The 13171-nt window shown below is 63.3% G+C and overlaps 1 protein-coding gene across 7 annotated transcripts; it reads right to left on the reverse strand.

The window, feature by feature from the left end:
- Positions 1-28: 28 nt before the first annotated feature.
- Positions 29-8529, reverse strand: KLF8 (KLF transcription factor 8). Of its 7 annotated transcripts, none has more exons than XM_075053913.1 (6): positions 8351-8529; positions 5222-5768; positions 4471-4573; positions 4225-4358; positions 2875-3052; positions 29-2381 (listed from the first exon to the last, which is right to left on the reverse strand). In XM_075053913.1, the coding sequence occupies exons 1-6, from the start codon at positions 8375-8377 to the stop codon at positions 2018-2020; spliced, it is 1353 nt and encodes a 450-aa protein (XP_074910014.1). In that variant the 5' UTR covers positions 8378-8529; the 3' UTR covers positions 29-2017. The 7 variants fall into 7 exon arrangements, with proteins under 7 accessions (XP_074910014.1, XP_074910018.1, XP_074910016.1 ...); XM_075053917.1 differs by lacking the exon at positions 8351-8529 and adding an exon at positions 6727-6808 and having other exon boundaries at positions 32-2381; positions 4471-4597; XM_075053915.1 differs by lacking the exon at positions 8351-8529 and adding an exon at positions 6296-6391 and having other exon boundaries at positions 32-2381; positions 4471-4597.
- Between the last annotated feature and the right edge of the window lie 4642 nt (positions 8530-13171).

A 13171-nucleotide genomic window follows, 5' to 3' on the forward strand; every position in this document is an offset into this window, starting at 1 on the left:
CTGGTCCCGGTCCCTCTCCCTGCCCCACCGCTGCGGCAAAGCAAGACACACACGGAGGAAACTCATCTACTTTCAATATTATTCCTGTGTAGAAAAAACGTCAAACAGTTTTGTATAAATATCACAGCTCAAGAGTTTAAAATTGCATGTTGGTTGTTTTTTTTCTTTTTTAAACAACAAAATAGAAAACAGAAACGCACCCCGCCACCCACCCTGCCCCCGGGGCTTGGGAAACAGCAGGGGGGGCAAGATGGAGTCCCCGGCTGTGGGGGGGTCCCGCAGGGCCACCAGCAGTGCTGACCCCAAAGCCTCGGAGGAACAGAGCAGCCCCCCGCACTCCCAGGGTTTTCACAGCCTCTCCCTTTGGGGTTTCTCGCCTTCTTGAGGCCAGTGCTTCCCGGGAGGATTTGGGGCCGTGCCGGGTGAAGGAAGGACATGGGGGGTGCAGCCCCGGGAGAAGCCAAATCAGCTGGTGAGCACGGATTTGGGAGAGGGGAGAGGTGGCGGGATGGGGGCACACACAGAGACCTCGCCAAAATCATAGAATCCTGTAGGCTGGAAAAGACCTGTAAGATCACCGAGTCCAACCGCAAACCCAATGCTGCCAAGTCCACTGCTAAGCCACGTCCCTAAGTGCGGCGTCTTTTAAACACCTCCAGGGATGGTGACTCCACCGCTTCCCTGGGCAGCCTGTTCCAGTGCCTGACAACCCTTTCGGTGAAGAAATTTTTCCTAATATCCAACCTAAACCTCCCCTGGTGCAACTTGAGGCCCTTTCTTCTTGTCCTGTCATTTGTTGCTTGGGAGAAGAGACCGACCCCACCTCGGTACACCCTCCTTTCAGGTGGTTGTAGAGAGCGATAAGGTCTCCCCTCAGCCTCCTTTTCTCCAGACTAAACAACCCCAGTTCCCTCAGCCGCTCCTCACAGGACTTGTGCTCCAGGCCCTTCACCAGCTTCATTACCCTTCTCTGGACACGCTCGAGCACCTCAAGGTCTGTCTTGTAGTGAGGGGCCCAAAACTGAACACAGTAGTCAAGGTGCGGCCTCACTGGTGCTGAGTACAGGGGGACAATCCCTGCCCTAGTCCTGCTGGCCACACAAATTCTGATACAAGCCAGGATGCCGTTGGTCTTCTTGGCCACCTGGGCACACTGCTGGCTCATACTCAGCCGGCTGTGGACCAGCACCCCCAGGTATTTTTCCGCCGGGCAGCTTTCCAGGCGCTCTCTCTTCCCCAAGCCTGTAGCGTTGCATGGGGCTGTTGTGACCAAGCACAGGACCCAGCACTGAGCCTTGCTGAACCCCGTACAATTGGCCTGGGCCCATCGATCCCTCTGCAGAGGGATCAAGCAGATCAACATTCCCACCCAACTTGGTGTCCTCTGCAAACTCACAGAGGGTGCACTCGATCCCCTCCTCCAGATCGTTGATAAAGATATTAAACAGAACCTGCCCCAATACCGAGCCCTGGGGAACACCACTTGTGACCGGCCGCTAACCAGACTCACCCTCCGGCCATGCCCAGCCCCGAGAGGGTCGGGGGCCACCGCAGGGCCGGGGACAAGCTCTGTCCCCATGAAACACCTCGGCCGGCGGGTGGAAAGCAGAGAGGAAAAGTAGTTTCTCAAGCATCTGTCAGAGTCATTTTCAGGGGCTGGGGCTCTCTGCTCCCCCTGCTCCAAGGCCCTCCCCACACCAGATCCCCCCTCCCCAAGCAGCCCAGCATCCCCTGAGCCAAAGGCACGGGCTCAGAGAGAGCTTTCGGGAAGCTCCCCGCACCCCCCAACCAGCCCCACTGGTACTGGTTGGGAGGGACTGGGGGTGTCACATTCCCCCATCACCCTTCCCACCACCCAACAGCCCCAAGGCTCCAACCCTGAATCCTGCCACCCTCGCAGGACGAGCGTGGGGCTGCCCCCACAGCAACCGGGGGGTGGTTTGGCTGGGGGACACCCCACAAAATTAATAATTACAATTAAAAAGAAAAGCATGTGGCCACAGTCTGCCTTTTTAACTTAGAAACGGTTCAACTGTCCCACAGTCTTCAAAAAAACCCGAGAGCTGGCGGCCCCTGCCCTCCCCACCCTGTCCCGCCCCCCCTTAAAACTCCATAAAATCACAGTTCCACGTTCCGCAAAGTTTCCCTTTTTTTTGGTGGTGGTGGTGGTGGTCTTGTTCGTGGGTTGCTGTTGGGTTGTTGGTTTTTCCCCCCACCCCTTCTTGCTTTTTCTTTTCCTGCTGGCCCTCCTGCGTGCCCCCGGCACCTCCCGTGGAGCCCAGCACATGCCGAGGGATGCAGAGAGAGGTGACTGTGCCGGGGTCCCTTCTCCCGCCGGGACAGGGACACGCAGTGGCTGGGGATGGAGAGGCAGCAGCTTTCTGGAGAGGAAAGAGGCCGACAGCTATTGCACAGGGGCGATGGCAGAGCCCCCCCCTCGCCTCTGTCCTTTCCACGGCTCCCAGATTTTGGCCACAGGGACTGGGAGGGGGGCAGGGGACAGCGAGCACATGAGATGGAGACGGGCAAGAGGCCAATGAGGCAGACGCGCAGGTCTGGAGGCCGCTGCTGAGTGAATCACAGGTGAGGAGTCAAGGAGGAACCTCCAGACGTTGCAAGTGGGGAGGAGAAGCCCAGGAAAAAGAAGAAACGGGAGCAAGGGAGGAGAACCAGTCCGGAAACCATCTTTTTTACATCTTGTGCCGGTGGGGCTCCTGGAGCGGCCACGGTTTGCTTGCCACCGGGCAGAGCTCGGCCTCTCCGCTCCCACAGTCCCTCCACCGCACACGGAGGAGCAGGGGGGGGATGCGCCCCCGTTTTCCACTGCCGTCCCCCCCATCCCAGCCAGGTGCCCCAGGGACTTCGGCTCCTCACATCATAATGTGCCGCCGGCGGTGAAGGGCCAGGTGGTCGGAGCGGGAGAAGCTGCGGTCGCAGTCCGAGCAGCGGAAGGGCTTGATGCCCGTGTGCTTGCGGAAGTGCCGGGTCAGCTCGTCGGAGCGGGCGAACTTCCAGGTGCAGCCTTCCCAGGTGCATTTGTAGGGCTTCTCGCCTGCGCAAGGGGAGCAGAGAGGGGTCAGCACTGCAAAAACTACCGCCAAGCGCCTTGCAGAGGGGGAAAAAAAAAAAACACCAAAAAAAACTGGCAGGGTTTCTTGGCTGCAGCAGGGTCGCCACAGCCACGGGAAACCCTCAGCGTCTCTCTGTCAGCCCTCACCTACTGCCGCGCTCACCCAGCACGGTCCACTGGCGCCACCGGCTGCACGAGTGCTGCTTTTAGCCCTAAGGCGGCACCGCGCCCATGCTGCCAGCAAGACCCAAGACGGTATTTTGGGGTGCACACACCTCCCCGCCTCCACCTGCAGCATTGCCCGGTCACCCCCAGGGACCTGCCACAGTGGCACCCCACGGGGTTCGTTACGGCACCCCGTGCACGGGTGGGAGGGGGGTGCCCTCCGCCTGTGGCACCCTCCCATGGGCAGCGTGTGGCTAGTGGCAGCACCCCACTGTCCTCACCGGGGGCCGGCTGCAACGGCACCCCACAGCAGAGAGAGCCTGGGGTCCCGTGGGGTCCCGGGGTGCCAGCCCAGGGGGGTGCCAAGCACGCAATGGGGGCACCGGGAGCCCACCCCGGCAGAGGGACCCCAGGGTGCTAGGGGGTGGCGAGGAGGGGGGAGCCCCAGCAGGGCCACCCAAGGGAGCGCCCCGTAACCACACTGGGGGGTAGGGGGCAGGAGGGTCCCCAGGGCATGGCCCTGGGTACCAGCACCCCCAAAAGGCCAGCACAGAGCCCAAGTGCCAGCAAAGCCCCAAAGGAGGCCACCCCAAAACCTGGCAGAGGGTGCCAGTATCACTAAAGAGCTCCCTGAGCCCCAAAGGGCACCCCCAGCCCTGACACAGGGCGCCAGCACCCAGAGCCCCCAAAGGGACTCCTCAGTCTCTGGCAGAGAGTGCCAGCACCCCCAAAAGACATCCCAAGGCCCCAAGGGGCCCCATCCCAGATTTTGCAGAGCGTGCCAACACCCCCAAAGAGCCTCCCTGAGATCCCAAAGTGCCCCCCAGCCCTGGCACAGGGTGTGGGCACCCCAAAAGGGCCACCCCTGAGCCCAGGGATGGACCACCATCGCCCCGTGCAGCCCATCCCACGTGCCCCCAGCCCATCGGGAGACGGTGGCACTGATCCTGACCCTCCCGGGCAGGGGGGCATGTGGCGCTGGCCCCTACCCGTGTGTATCCGCCGGTGAGCTTTGAGGTGGGAGCTTTTGGTGTAGACCTTATTGCAGCCCTCGAAGTCGCACTGGTGGATGCGCCGCTTCTTCAGGTCGGGGGAATCGGCTCGCTGCCCCCGCGCCGCCGGCCTGCCGGGAGGAGGGAGGGATGGAGGGCACGGCCCCCGCACCCACGGACCCCGCGGGGCACCCGGGGACACGGGGAGGGGGACAAGGTGGGGGGACATCCAAGGAGACTCACTCTCTCTGGAGGTCCTGGAAAGGGGCTGGGCCGCTCTCAGAAGCACTGTCCTCGCTGTCGCTGTTCATGTCCATGGGGTACATGGAGCCCGGGTCAATTTTCACTGGTGGGGGGCGGGAAAGAAAAGCTATTGAGAAACAAGGAGGGAGGGGGTGAGGCTTGTGAGCAGAGAACAGAGACACCCCCCCAAAAAACCCACCCCTGCTCCCAGTGCCCCAAATGCTGCTCCATCCCCCCCCCCAAAATCAAGCTGGGGAGATGGAGAAGCCCCCTGCACCATGGGGCGCACAGAAGTGGGGGAACGACTTGGGGAGGCACCCCTTTTGGCTGCCTGCTCCTGCTTGGAGGAGGGGAGATCCAGCCCTCCCACCCCGGATAATATGGGAAGCTGTGAATGTCCTGGGGAAGGGAATGGGGGGGTCACGGGGTGGGGTGCAGCTGACCTGAAACCAGAGCCGCTGGCAGCGGGCAGCCAGTGGGAAGAGCAGGCAGGCTGCCAGCAGCGGGATGGGTGGCAGGCAGGCAGGGCAAGCAGCGCCATGCCCGTGTGTCCCCTGCCTTCCCTGTGTACCCTTGGAGGCACAGGCTGGGGGCCGAGTGCCCTGGAGGGGCTTTGGGTGAAAGTGGTAGATGTGGGGAGAACACCCTAGGGTGGAAAAATCAGATCCCCGTCAGGGGTGCCGCTCTGCGAGGTGGGGGACACTCCCCCCAGCCCCCCAGACGTCAGGGTTTCCCCTCCACGAGCCCTTACCGGACCCGGCGTTCTTGCCGTCCCCCCCGATGAGGGGTACGGTGATGGCGGTGACGCCGTCGGTGGGCATGGTGGTGTAGACGACGGGGAGGGACTGGACCACCACGGGGATGGTCTGGAGGTTGCCCATCTTGCTGGGCAGGTTGACGGAGGGGATGGTGTGGATGACGTGGAGGATCTGCTGCCCGCCGCTGCCCTGCGTGGAGGCCAGGATGGAGCCGGGCGAGAGGACGGCCGGGATGGCCGAGGTGGAGCTGAGGCCGGAGGGCGAGATGGAGACGGTGGCCGGAGCGGGGAGAGGGGGAGCCACCAGGAGCGGGGAGGACTGGACCGAGGCAGGGGGAGGCGGCGGGGGAGCCGAGACCGCCGCCGCCTTGGACTTGTTGAGGGAGAGATCGACGGGCTCGGCCTGGGGCTGGCCGCAGTCGCTGGCCAGCAGCTCCTCGGGGGGCTCCGTCTTGATGTCGGCCAGCAGCACCGGGGGGTCGAGGGGACCTTCAGCCAGCAGCGCCGACGAGCTCATGGCGGGCGTCGCCTTCCCCTGGCCCTACGAGAGACCCACAGCCCGTGAGGAGACGGGGAAACTGAGGCACGGGCCAAGCAGCCGGAAGGGCTTTTCCCCACCTCCACCCAACGCAGCGGGGCAGGGACGCTACCTCAGGCCCGGCCCCGAGGCACCGGGCGGGCTGAGGGGACGCCGAGAGCCCCCCGCCACGATCGCGCAGGACCCGCGGCCGATTCTCCTCACGACGGCGGAGCGGCGCGAGCCGAAGGCGGGAAGGCGAAATCCCCCCCCCCCCCCCCCCCCGCCACCGCCGGCGCGCGCCTTTGTGCCACGGGCCGGCCCCGCCCCCCCGCCCCCGCCCCGCCCCCCTCCCTCAGGGCCGGGCGGGGCGGAGGGGGGGAGTGGGCGGTGCCCCCGCGGGGAGTGGCGGGCCCCGCCACGCTCCCCTCCCCCGACTCTTAAAGGGGCCGCGCCGCCTCTGCGCCTAACCCGCTCCCCCCCCCCCCCCCCAAGGTGAAGGGGGCAAGGCGGCGGCAGCGGCGGTGGGGTGGGGGGGGGAGGTGACTCACGGCGCGGGGTGGGGGGGGCTCCTCCGCGGGTGCGATCATGGTCCCCGCCGCCCTTCACCGGCCGGGCCGGGGTTGAGGTGTGAACGGCCCCGCGGCTCCACCCTGGCCGGGCCCGGGTGTGGGCTCCTTAAAAGGGCCCGGCCCCCGCGGAGGCACCCGGGTAGGGCCCCACCCGGGACACCCCCCCCCCCTCCACACACACACCCCCCCCCACCCCAAAAACGCTGGGCACGCGGCGTACCCCAAGACGCGAGGAGCCCCCCCCCCCTCCCCCAAACACACACGCGGCCGTAGGGACCCCCAGCACACCCACACCCCCCTTGCTGGGGGCACGCGTGGGGTGCCCCCCCCCTAAAAAAAAGCAGCAAGCACTTCATCACCCCAGCGCTGACACCCGCCCCCCCCCGCGGCCAGGGACCCCCAGCACGTACCTGCCTGCAAGCAGAGACCTTCCCCCCCCCCGAGACGGGCGCACCGAGCCCCCCACGCACACTCACACACAGACACACGCGCGGCCCGGCCCGGCCCCGCCCCGGGGCACACCCAGCGCACACACCCAGCGCGCACACACACACACACACACATACACACAGAGCCTCCTCACGCAGATGGGGGGGGGCCCAAAAAAACACACGGGCACGGACAGGGACACCCCCCCTCCCAGCTGAGACCCCCCCCATAGCCTCACACAAAGCCAGCGACCCCCAAAACACCCCCCCTCCACTCACGAATCACCAGGACCCCCAAAACACACCACCCCCCCAAGCAGGGACCCCCCCCAAGCACCCCTACTCTCACCCAGGGACCCCCCCAAGACCCCCACACGCAGCCCCAAACCCCAAACACACCCCCACGTCACCGGGACCCCCAAAACACCCCCTAAACGCCTCCCAACTGCCCCCCCCATCAGCTGGGGACCCCCAACCCCAGCACACCCCCCCCCCAGGACTCCCAGACCCACACCCGTCCCCTCACACACGGGGGGGTCCCCACAACCAGGCCCATTTTTTTTGGGGGGGGGGCACAAACGGCTCGACCCTCCCCCGGGGACCCCCCACCCAGCCCCACTTTTGAGGGGGGGGTGTCTTGCACCCCCAAAGCCCCACGGGGCTGGGGGGGTGAGCGATGTGGCAGCCGGCTGGGCAGGGGGCCTCGCTGGCCCCCCCCAAATCCAGCCTCACTGCCCCCCCCCCCCCAGCAGCCCCTCCGGGCTTTCATCAGTGAGCTGAATTCCTCCGTCCTCAGCTCGGGCGCACCCCAAACCCACCCAGGCGTGGGGAGGGGCTGAGGGCACCCATCAGCCCCCCCCCCCCCGCAAAGCCCTAGGTCGGGGGGGGGGGGGCCGCTGTGCACCCCCTCTATTCCCCCCCCTTTTTTTTTTTCCCTAAAATAGCTGAGGGAGGGATGTGGGGCACCCTATGGGGTGACCTTGGCGTTGGGGGGGGGGGGCGGCCTTCCATCCCTCCCTGCCCGGTCCCTGTGTGTCCCCCCCCCCAATCTGTGTCCTCCACCCGTGGGCGTGGGGGGGGGTCACACCCCTCCGCCGCGTCACACCTCCCCGTGGAATTTCCTCCCCGCCCGGGATGCTGGGCGGGGGGGGGTGGGGGGGGGGGAGGCCGTGTCTGTGTATGTGTGTGTGTCCGTGTGTCCCCTCGCAGGACACACGCGAGGAGGGTCGGGCCCTTTAAGAGCAAAGGGCGTGGGAGGGAAGGGCGGGGCGGGGCGCGCCGCGACGTCGCCCCTCGGTGTCCCGGCCCCCCCCCCCGCCCCCCCCCCACGCTGTGACCTCCCAAGCGCGCGGCGGCGCCCGCCCCGGAAGCGGCCACGGCGCGGGGGGTGGGGGGGGAACGGACACGACCCACGCGGGGCCCGGCGGGGGGGGGGGAGGGGGAGGGAAGGGCGGGGGGGGCGGGGACCGCCCCCCCCGCCGGGCCCCGCGCTGCCAAAATACCCCCCCCCCCCCGTGGGCGCTGCCCCTTTAAGAACCCACGCACGATGGAAGCACCCGCGGCGCCCCCCCCCCCCCCGGTTCGTCCCGGTCGAGGCCCCACTCACTTTCCCCCGCGCCTCCTCCGAGTGCATCCCCGCCGCCGCCGCCGCCGCTGCCCCCGGGGCGGTGCCGGGTGGGGCGGGTGGGGCCCCACGCCCCACGGGCGGGGAGGGGCGGGGCCGCGCTGGGCGGAGCTCCCCTCCCCCACCCTTTTTTTTTTTTTTTTCTTTTGGGGGGGTATACATAGACAGACAGTCCCCCCCCCACTTCTTCCTCCTCTCCCCTCCCCCCTTACCCCCCCCCAAAAAATATAGATGTTAAAAAAAAAAATAAAAAATCAAGGGGTGCCCCGCCCTGCGGTGACATCATCAGCAGCCAATGGGCGGCTCCCCTCGCATCCGGCGTTGCCGTGGAAACAGATGCAGGCTTTGGGGAGGGGGGGGTGTCGTCCCCCCCCCACTTGGTCCCGCCCGCACCCCACGCAGGGCCTCCCCCGCGATGGGGGACATGCTGCCGAAGGGGCTGAGACCTTACGAACTCGTGGCAGCGATGGCAGCCCCCCCCCCCGTTTGGGGGCCACGTCTCCTCACCCACGGGTGACGGGAGGGGGGAGCATCCCCCCCTGCACCCACACAGCACCTCCCCACCCCATAGGGGTCCCCCAAAACCCCAGGCTGAGCACCCGGGGGTGCCCCGGGGGGGCAGAGGCAGGACCTGAGGGGACATTCCCACGGGGGGGGGGGTGTGCTGCCTGCAGCCCTGCCCACACAACCTGCCAGATCTCCGCCCCCCCAGGTCCCCACCCCCAAGTAACCCCCCAAAATATTTGGGAGCACCCCCTCGACCCCCCCCATCTGCCCCACCACCTCAGCCAGGGGGGACACACCAATGCGGCTCAGTGGGGGCAGGTTGGGTCCCCCGCGGGGCCCTGGCAGAGCTGGGGGTGCCCCTCGTTTGGGGGGTCCCCCGGCTCCTTCCTGGGGGTCTCGGGCCCCTTGTCCAGGGACCTCGCAGCTCCTGGCCAGGTGGACCCCGGGGGTCCCCGACCCTGCCCGGCCCGACTTGCAGGAGCCGAGGTTTTGTGCAAAAAAAAAAATGCCCTTTTTTTGAAAAAAAAAAAAAAAAAAAAAGCGCAAGCAACCCCCTCCTCTCTAGAAAACGTGCAGGGGGGAGGCACCAGGCTGAGCCCCCCACCTCCACCTCCACGGCTACGGGCCCTACTTGGCCAAACCCCCCCCCCTCCGGTCTTGCCTTCCCCAGAGCCGTGAAACTTTTGGGGACAGGAAAAGCTTTTTGGGGACAGAGCTGGGGTGGCAAGAGCGAGCGCTGCGCCCGCAGGGACCCCCCCCGGACATCATCGAGCTGAAGAACCAGCTGCAAGCCCTAAAATACCAGGTAACCCCCCCCCCAAAAAAGACAGAAAAAAGGAAAAAAGGTGGCAACTCCCCCATTTTCCCCCCCAGGAGCTCCCAAAATACGGCCGTAGGGAAAACACGAGCCTGGTGCAGGGCTGGGGCGCAGGCAGCTGCCTGCCGGCGGTTGGGGGAGCAGGGTGGGGGGGACCGGGGTGTACCCCCTCCCCGCAGCCACGTCTCTTCGAGGATGACTTTGAGTGGTCCCTTGAGCTTTGCCACAGCAATGGGGGCACGTGAAGGTCCAAACCCACCGGCCTTTCGGCTCCAGGGAGCAGGATCCTTGGTTTCGGCATCAAGACCGAATCCAGGTCCACGGAGACGGCCACCACGGGCGATGGACGTAGCCCTCCGCCCGCTGAGCTCATCTGGAGGCTCTACCCCAGCACCCTGCAGTAGCTCCATCGTTAACCACAGCTGGGATCATCGATTCCATGAAATAAACCCCACAGGATCTTGGCAACGCACCGCCCTGCCTCGCTCCTCCCCGATGAGCCGGATCCACCACCGTTGGCATCTTGAGGTCCAACCGTACCGAGCTGTTCACGCAAAGTGCTTTGGCTCTGGAGAACACCCCTCCAGGGTCTCGACCCCCTTCCAGCCAAGCGCAACCTGAGCAACCCCAAACATCGACACAGTCCTTCTTGAGAAAAATATGGAAAATGGGCAATAAGGTGGAAAATTGAAGGAATAGTGGATTGAAGGGGTTACAGTGAGCATCGGGAAGTCCCCGCGGTTATGGAGGAGGTGACTGTTCCTCGCTCTTCAGCACTTTTGAGACCCCAAGCCGGACCCCGTGTCCGGTTTGGGGTTCCCTAGCGCAAGAAAAGCGGGCACAGAGATACTGGAGCACATCCAGGAGGTACAAGGAGAGGCTGAGGGCGCTGGGTCAGCTCAGGGGCTCTCGCCACTGTCTGCAAGGGCGCACCCGGAGGGGACGGGGAAAAGCCAGGCTCTTGGTGGAGAGGAGTGGGGACAGGACAAGAGGCAAGGGCTCAAGCTGCAACACGGGAAGCTCCGTTACATGGATATTTATTATTAATTTTAAAATCATGAGGGTGATCACACCATGGAATGGAGCTCTTGGATAGGAGACCCAATCCTTGGAGATGCTCAAGTCCCTGAGCAGTCCACAGGGACCTGCCTGCAGCAGGACGATGGACGTGGAGACGGGACCTCACCTACGTAATTCTGTGCCAAGCCACAAGCGTCTGAGATACAAGTGGATCTTGGACACAAGATCTTCTGAGCTCCAGATCGTGAGGGATTGTGCGGATGCGACTCATGAGGTGCCTACAAGTCACAATTAAGCAGAGCAAAGCGACTGTCAGTGAAATTGAGCTCACTCTGCAGCATCCACGTCACTCGCTGGATGTGTTCGAGGATCTCGCTCCCAGCTGGAGAGCAGTACCCGGCAGCCGATGGGCACCGCAGACCCACGTCCATCCCACCCAGCCACTTCTCATCTCCTGGAGACATTGACGCTACCACTACTACATGCCACTAAGGAGGTAAAACGAAACGCGGTACTCCGGGAGAGCTCCGAAAGTTCAGCTGATCTGAACGCAGCTCATCACAGGGGTACCAGCTGCTTGTTCACCCTCAAGTCGACCCTACTTGAGTCATCCACGCTTAGTCCAATGCAGGTAGCAGGAAAGAGATGGTTGGAAAACCTACGGTACTAAGACACACACAGCAATCAGAACCTGCCCGGACCGCTTTAAAGAGGGACAGCTGAGCTTACGGCCACCATCCCACCTCCCCATCCCCAGGGAACTCGCCTCCAGGCCACACGGCAGCTCCAAGAGGAAAGGCAGCCTGCGGAAAGGAACAGGGCCAAGCAAGGGCGTGTATTCAGTATCTTCACGAGAGGCGGCATGAAGTTTCTACTAGTTCCAAAGTAGGAGGGACCTCTGCCATCTCATTGAGATTGTACAGTTTGGCTCTTTGGGGCCAGACTCGCACATGAGTATGTTTGTAAAAGTAACATCTGGAGCAGGCATCAAGTTGTTTGGTTTTTTGGGGGTTTTTTTTGATAGAGCCACCAGAGTAAGGGGCTAAGTCTTCCAGAAGGTAGGGTGAAGGTGCTGGAGCCTGATCCACCAAGCCTTGCTGCTCAGCAATGTCAAGGGCAGTCGCCTGACAGCATGTGCACAGAGCAACACCAGCAGCATCTCTGCTAGAGAGCAAAAGGAAAACGTTGATTTCAAAAAAGCCCTGCAAAATACGCATACTTTAGGAAAATAGATTTGCGGTTAAGAGAGAAGAGCAGAACTTTAGCTACCACCATCGTATCGCCAGCCCCGGAGAGGCTTCAGCCAGCCAGGGTACCTGCACACTGGGTTTGGCTCCCCACCAGCTACCAGACCCATCTTCCTTCACAGCAGTTTGTTCCCTGCGTCCCCACCCCACATTTTCCCCCCTTAACATTATCCCACTTTCACATGCCAAGCAGTTTATCCCTTAATGAAACCCAACGGCAACACCTTGTAACCATGGAAATAAGGCAGCATCTCCCACTGTCCCTTCCTCCATCTCCGGCAGGAACAGCTGCCTGCTATGAAAACGTACTCGCAGCAGAAGGTGCTTCAATCTGCACCAGAATTGTGGCCATAAACCATCTTCTGCTCTCCTGAAGCCACAACAGCTGCCCATCTCCAGCAAGCAGAGCCCTTCCCAGGAATCCCTCAGAGGTGATGTTCCCGAGGCTCCGACAACATACGGATCAGCAGCAACTCATCCTCTTGCTCCGCTCAACAGCGCTGAGGGCAGGGTTTGAGTGCAGAAAGCCATGAAGTTTCTCCACTGTACCAGAGCGAAAGCAGGGACTGACCTTGTCCAAGTGGTGGGGCAGCATCCGCAAGAGGGAACTGGAGTCACATTTCGGCTTGCTCCGGCCCAACGTCAGACAAAAGCGACCGTGGGTGAGATTTGCTATTCCCGCTCCAGGACCGGGACCGTATTCCACACCTGCAAGCACTGAAGACAAATGGAAACCCTCCGCTGCATCTCCAGCCCATTCCCAAGCTCTCCAGAAACTCCAGCACCTAAATTGTTAATAGGAATCTCGGCAAGTTCCTCTCCCACAGGGATGCTGACTTGAGGATTCTCACTGAAAACACACCCAGCCTGACAGAGCACCAACGCATCTGCTGAGCAGGCGGTGCAAGACGCGGGTGTTTAATGCCGTAAAGATTGGGAATCGATGGAAGACTTTGTGCAGAGCCCACCCTCAGCTCTCCAGCCGAGAGGTGCCCTTTAGCTCCCCGTTCTCATGTAACGGACTCACCCCATCAGATTTTTCCCACCCTCCCCAGTGCGCGTGTGGGCAGGGATACAGGGGGAAAAGCATGATTTTGAGAATACAAAGCGGAGAGCTAGGCTCAGAGTCACCACACCCCTTTTTATATAGTAATTTGATGCAGCAAGAGAGATGCTGGCAAGCATCAGCTCCCACCCAGCAAGCCAGAGATT

This window comes from Buteo buteo, chromosome 22 (genome assembly GCF_964188355.1).
Source record: "Buteo buteo chromosome 22, bButBut1.hap1.1, whole genome shotgun sequence".
NCBI lineage: Eukaryota > Metazoa > Chordata > Aves > Accipitriformes > Accipitridae > Buteo > Buteo buteo.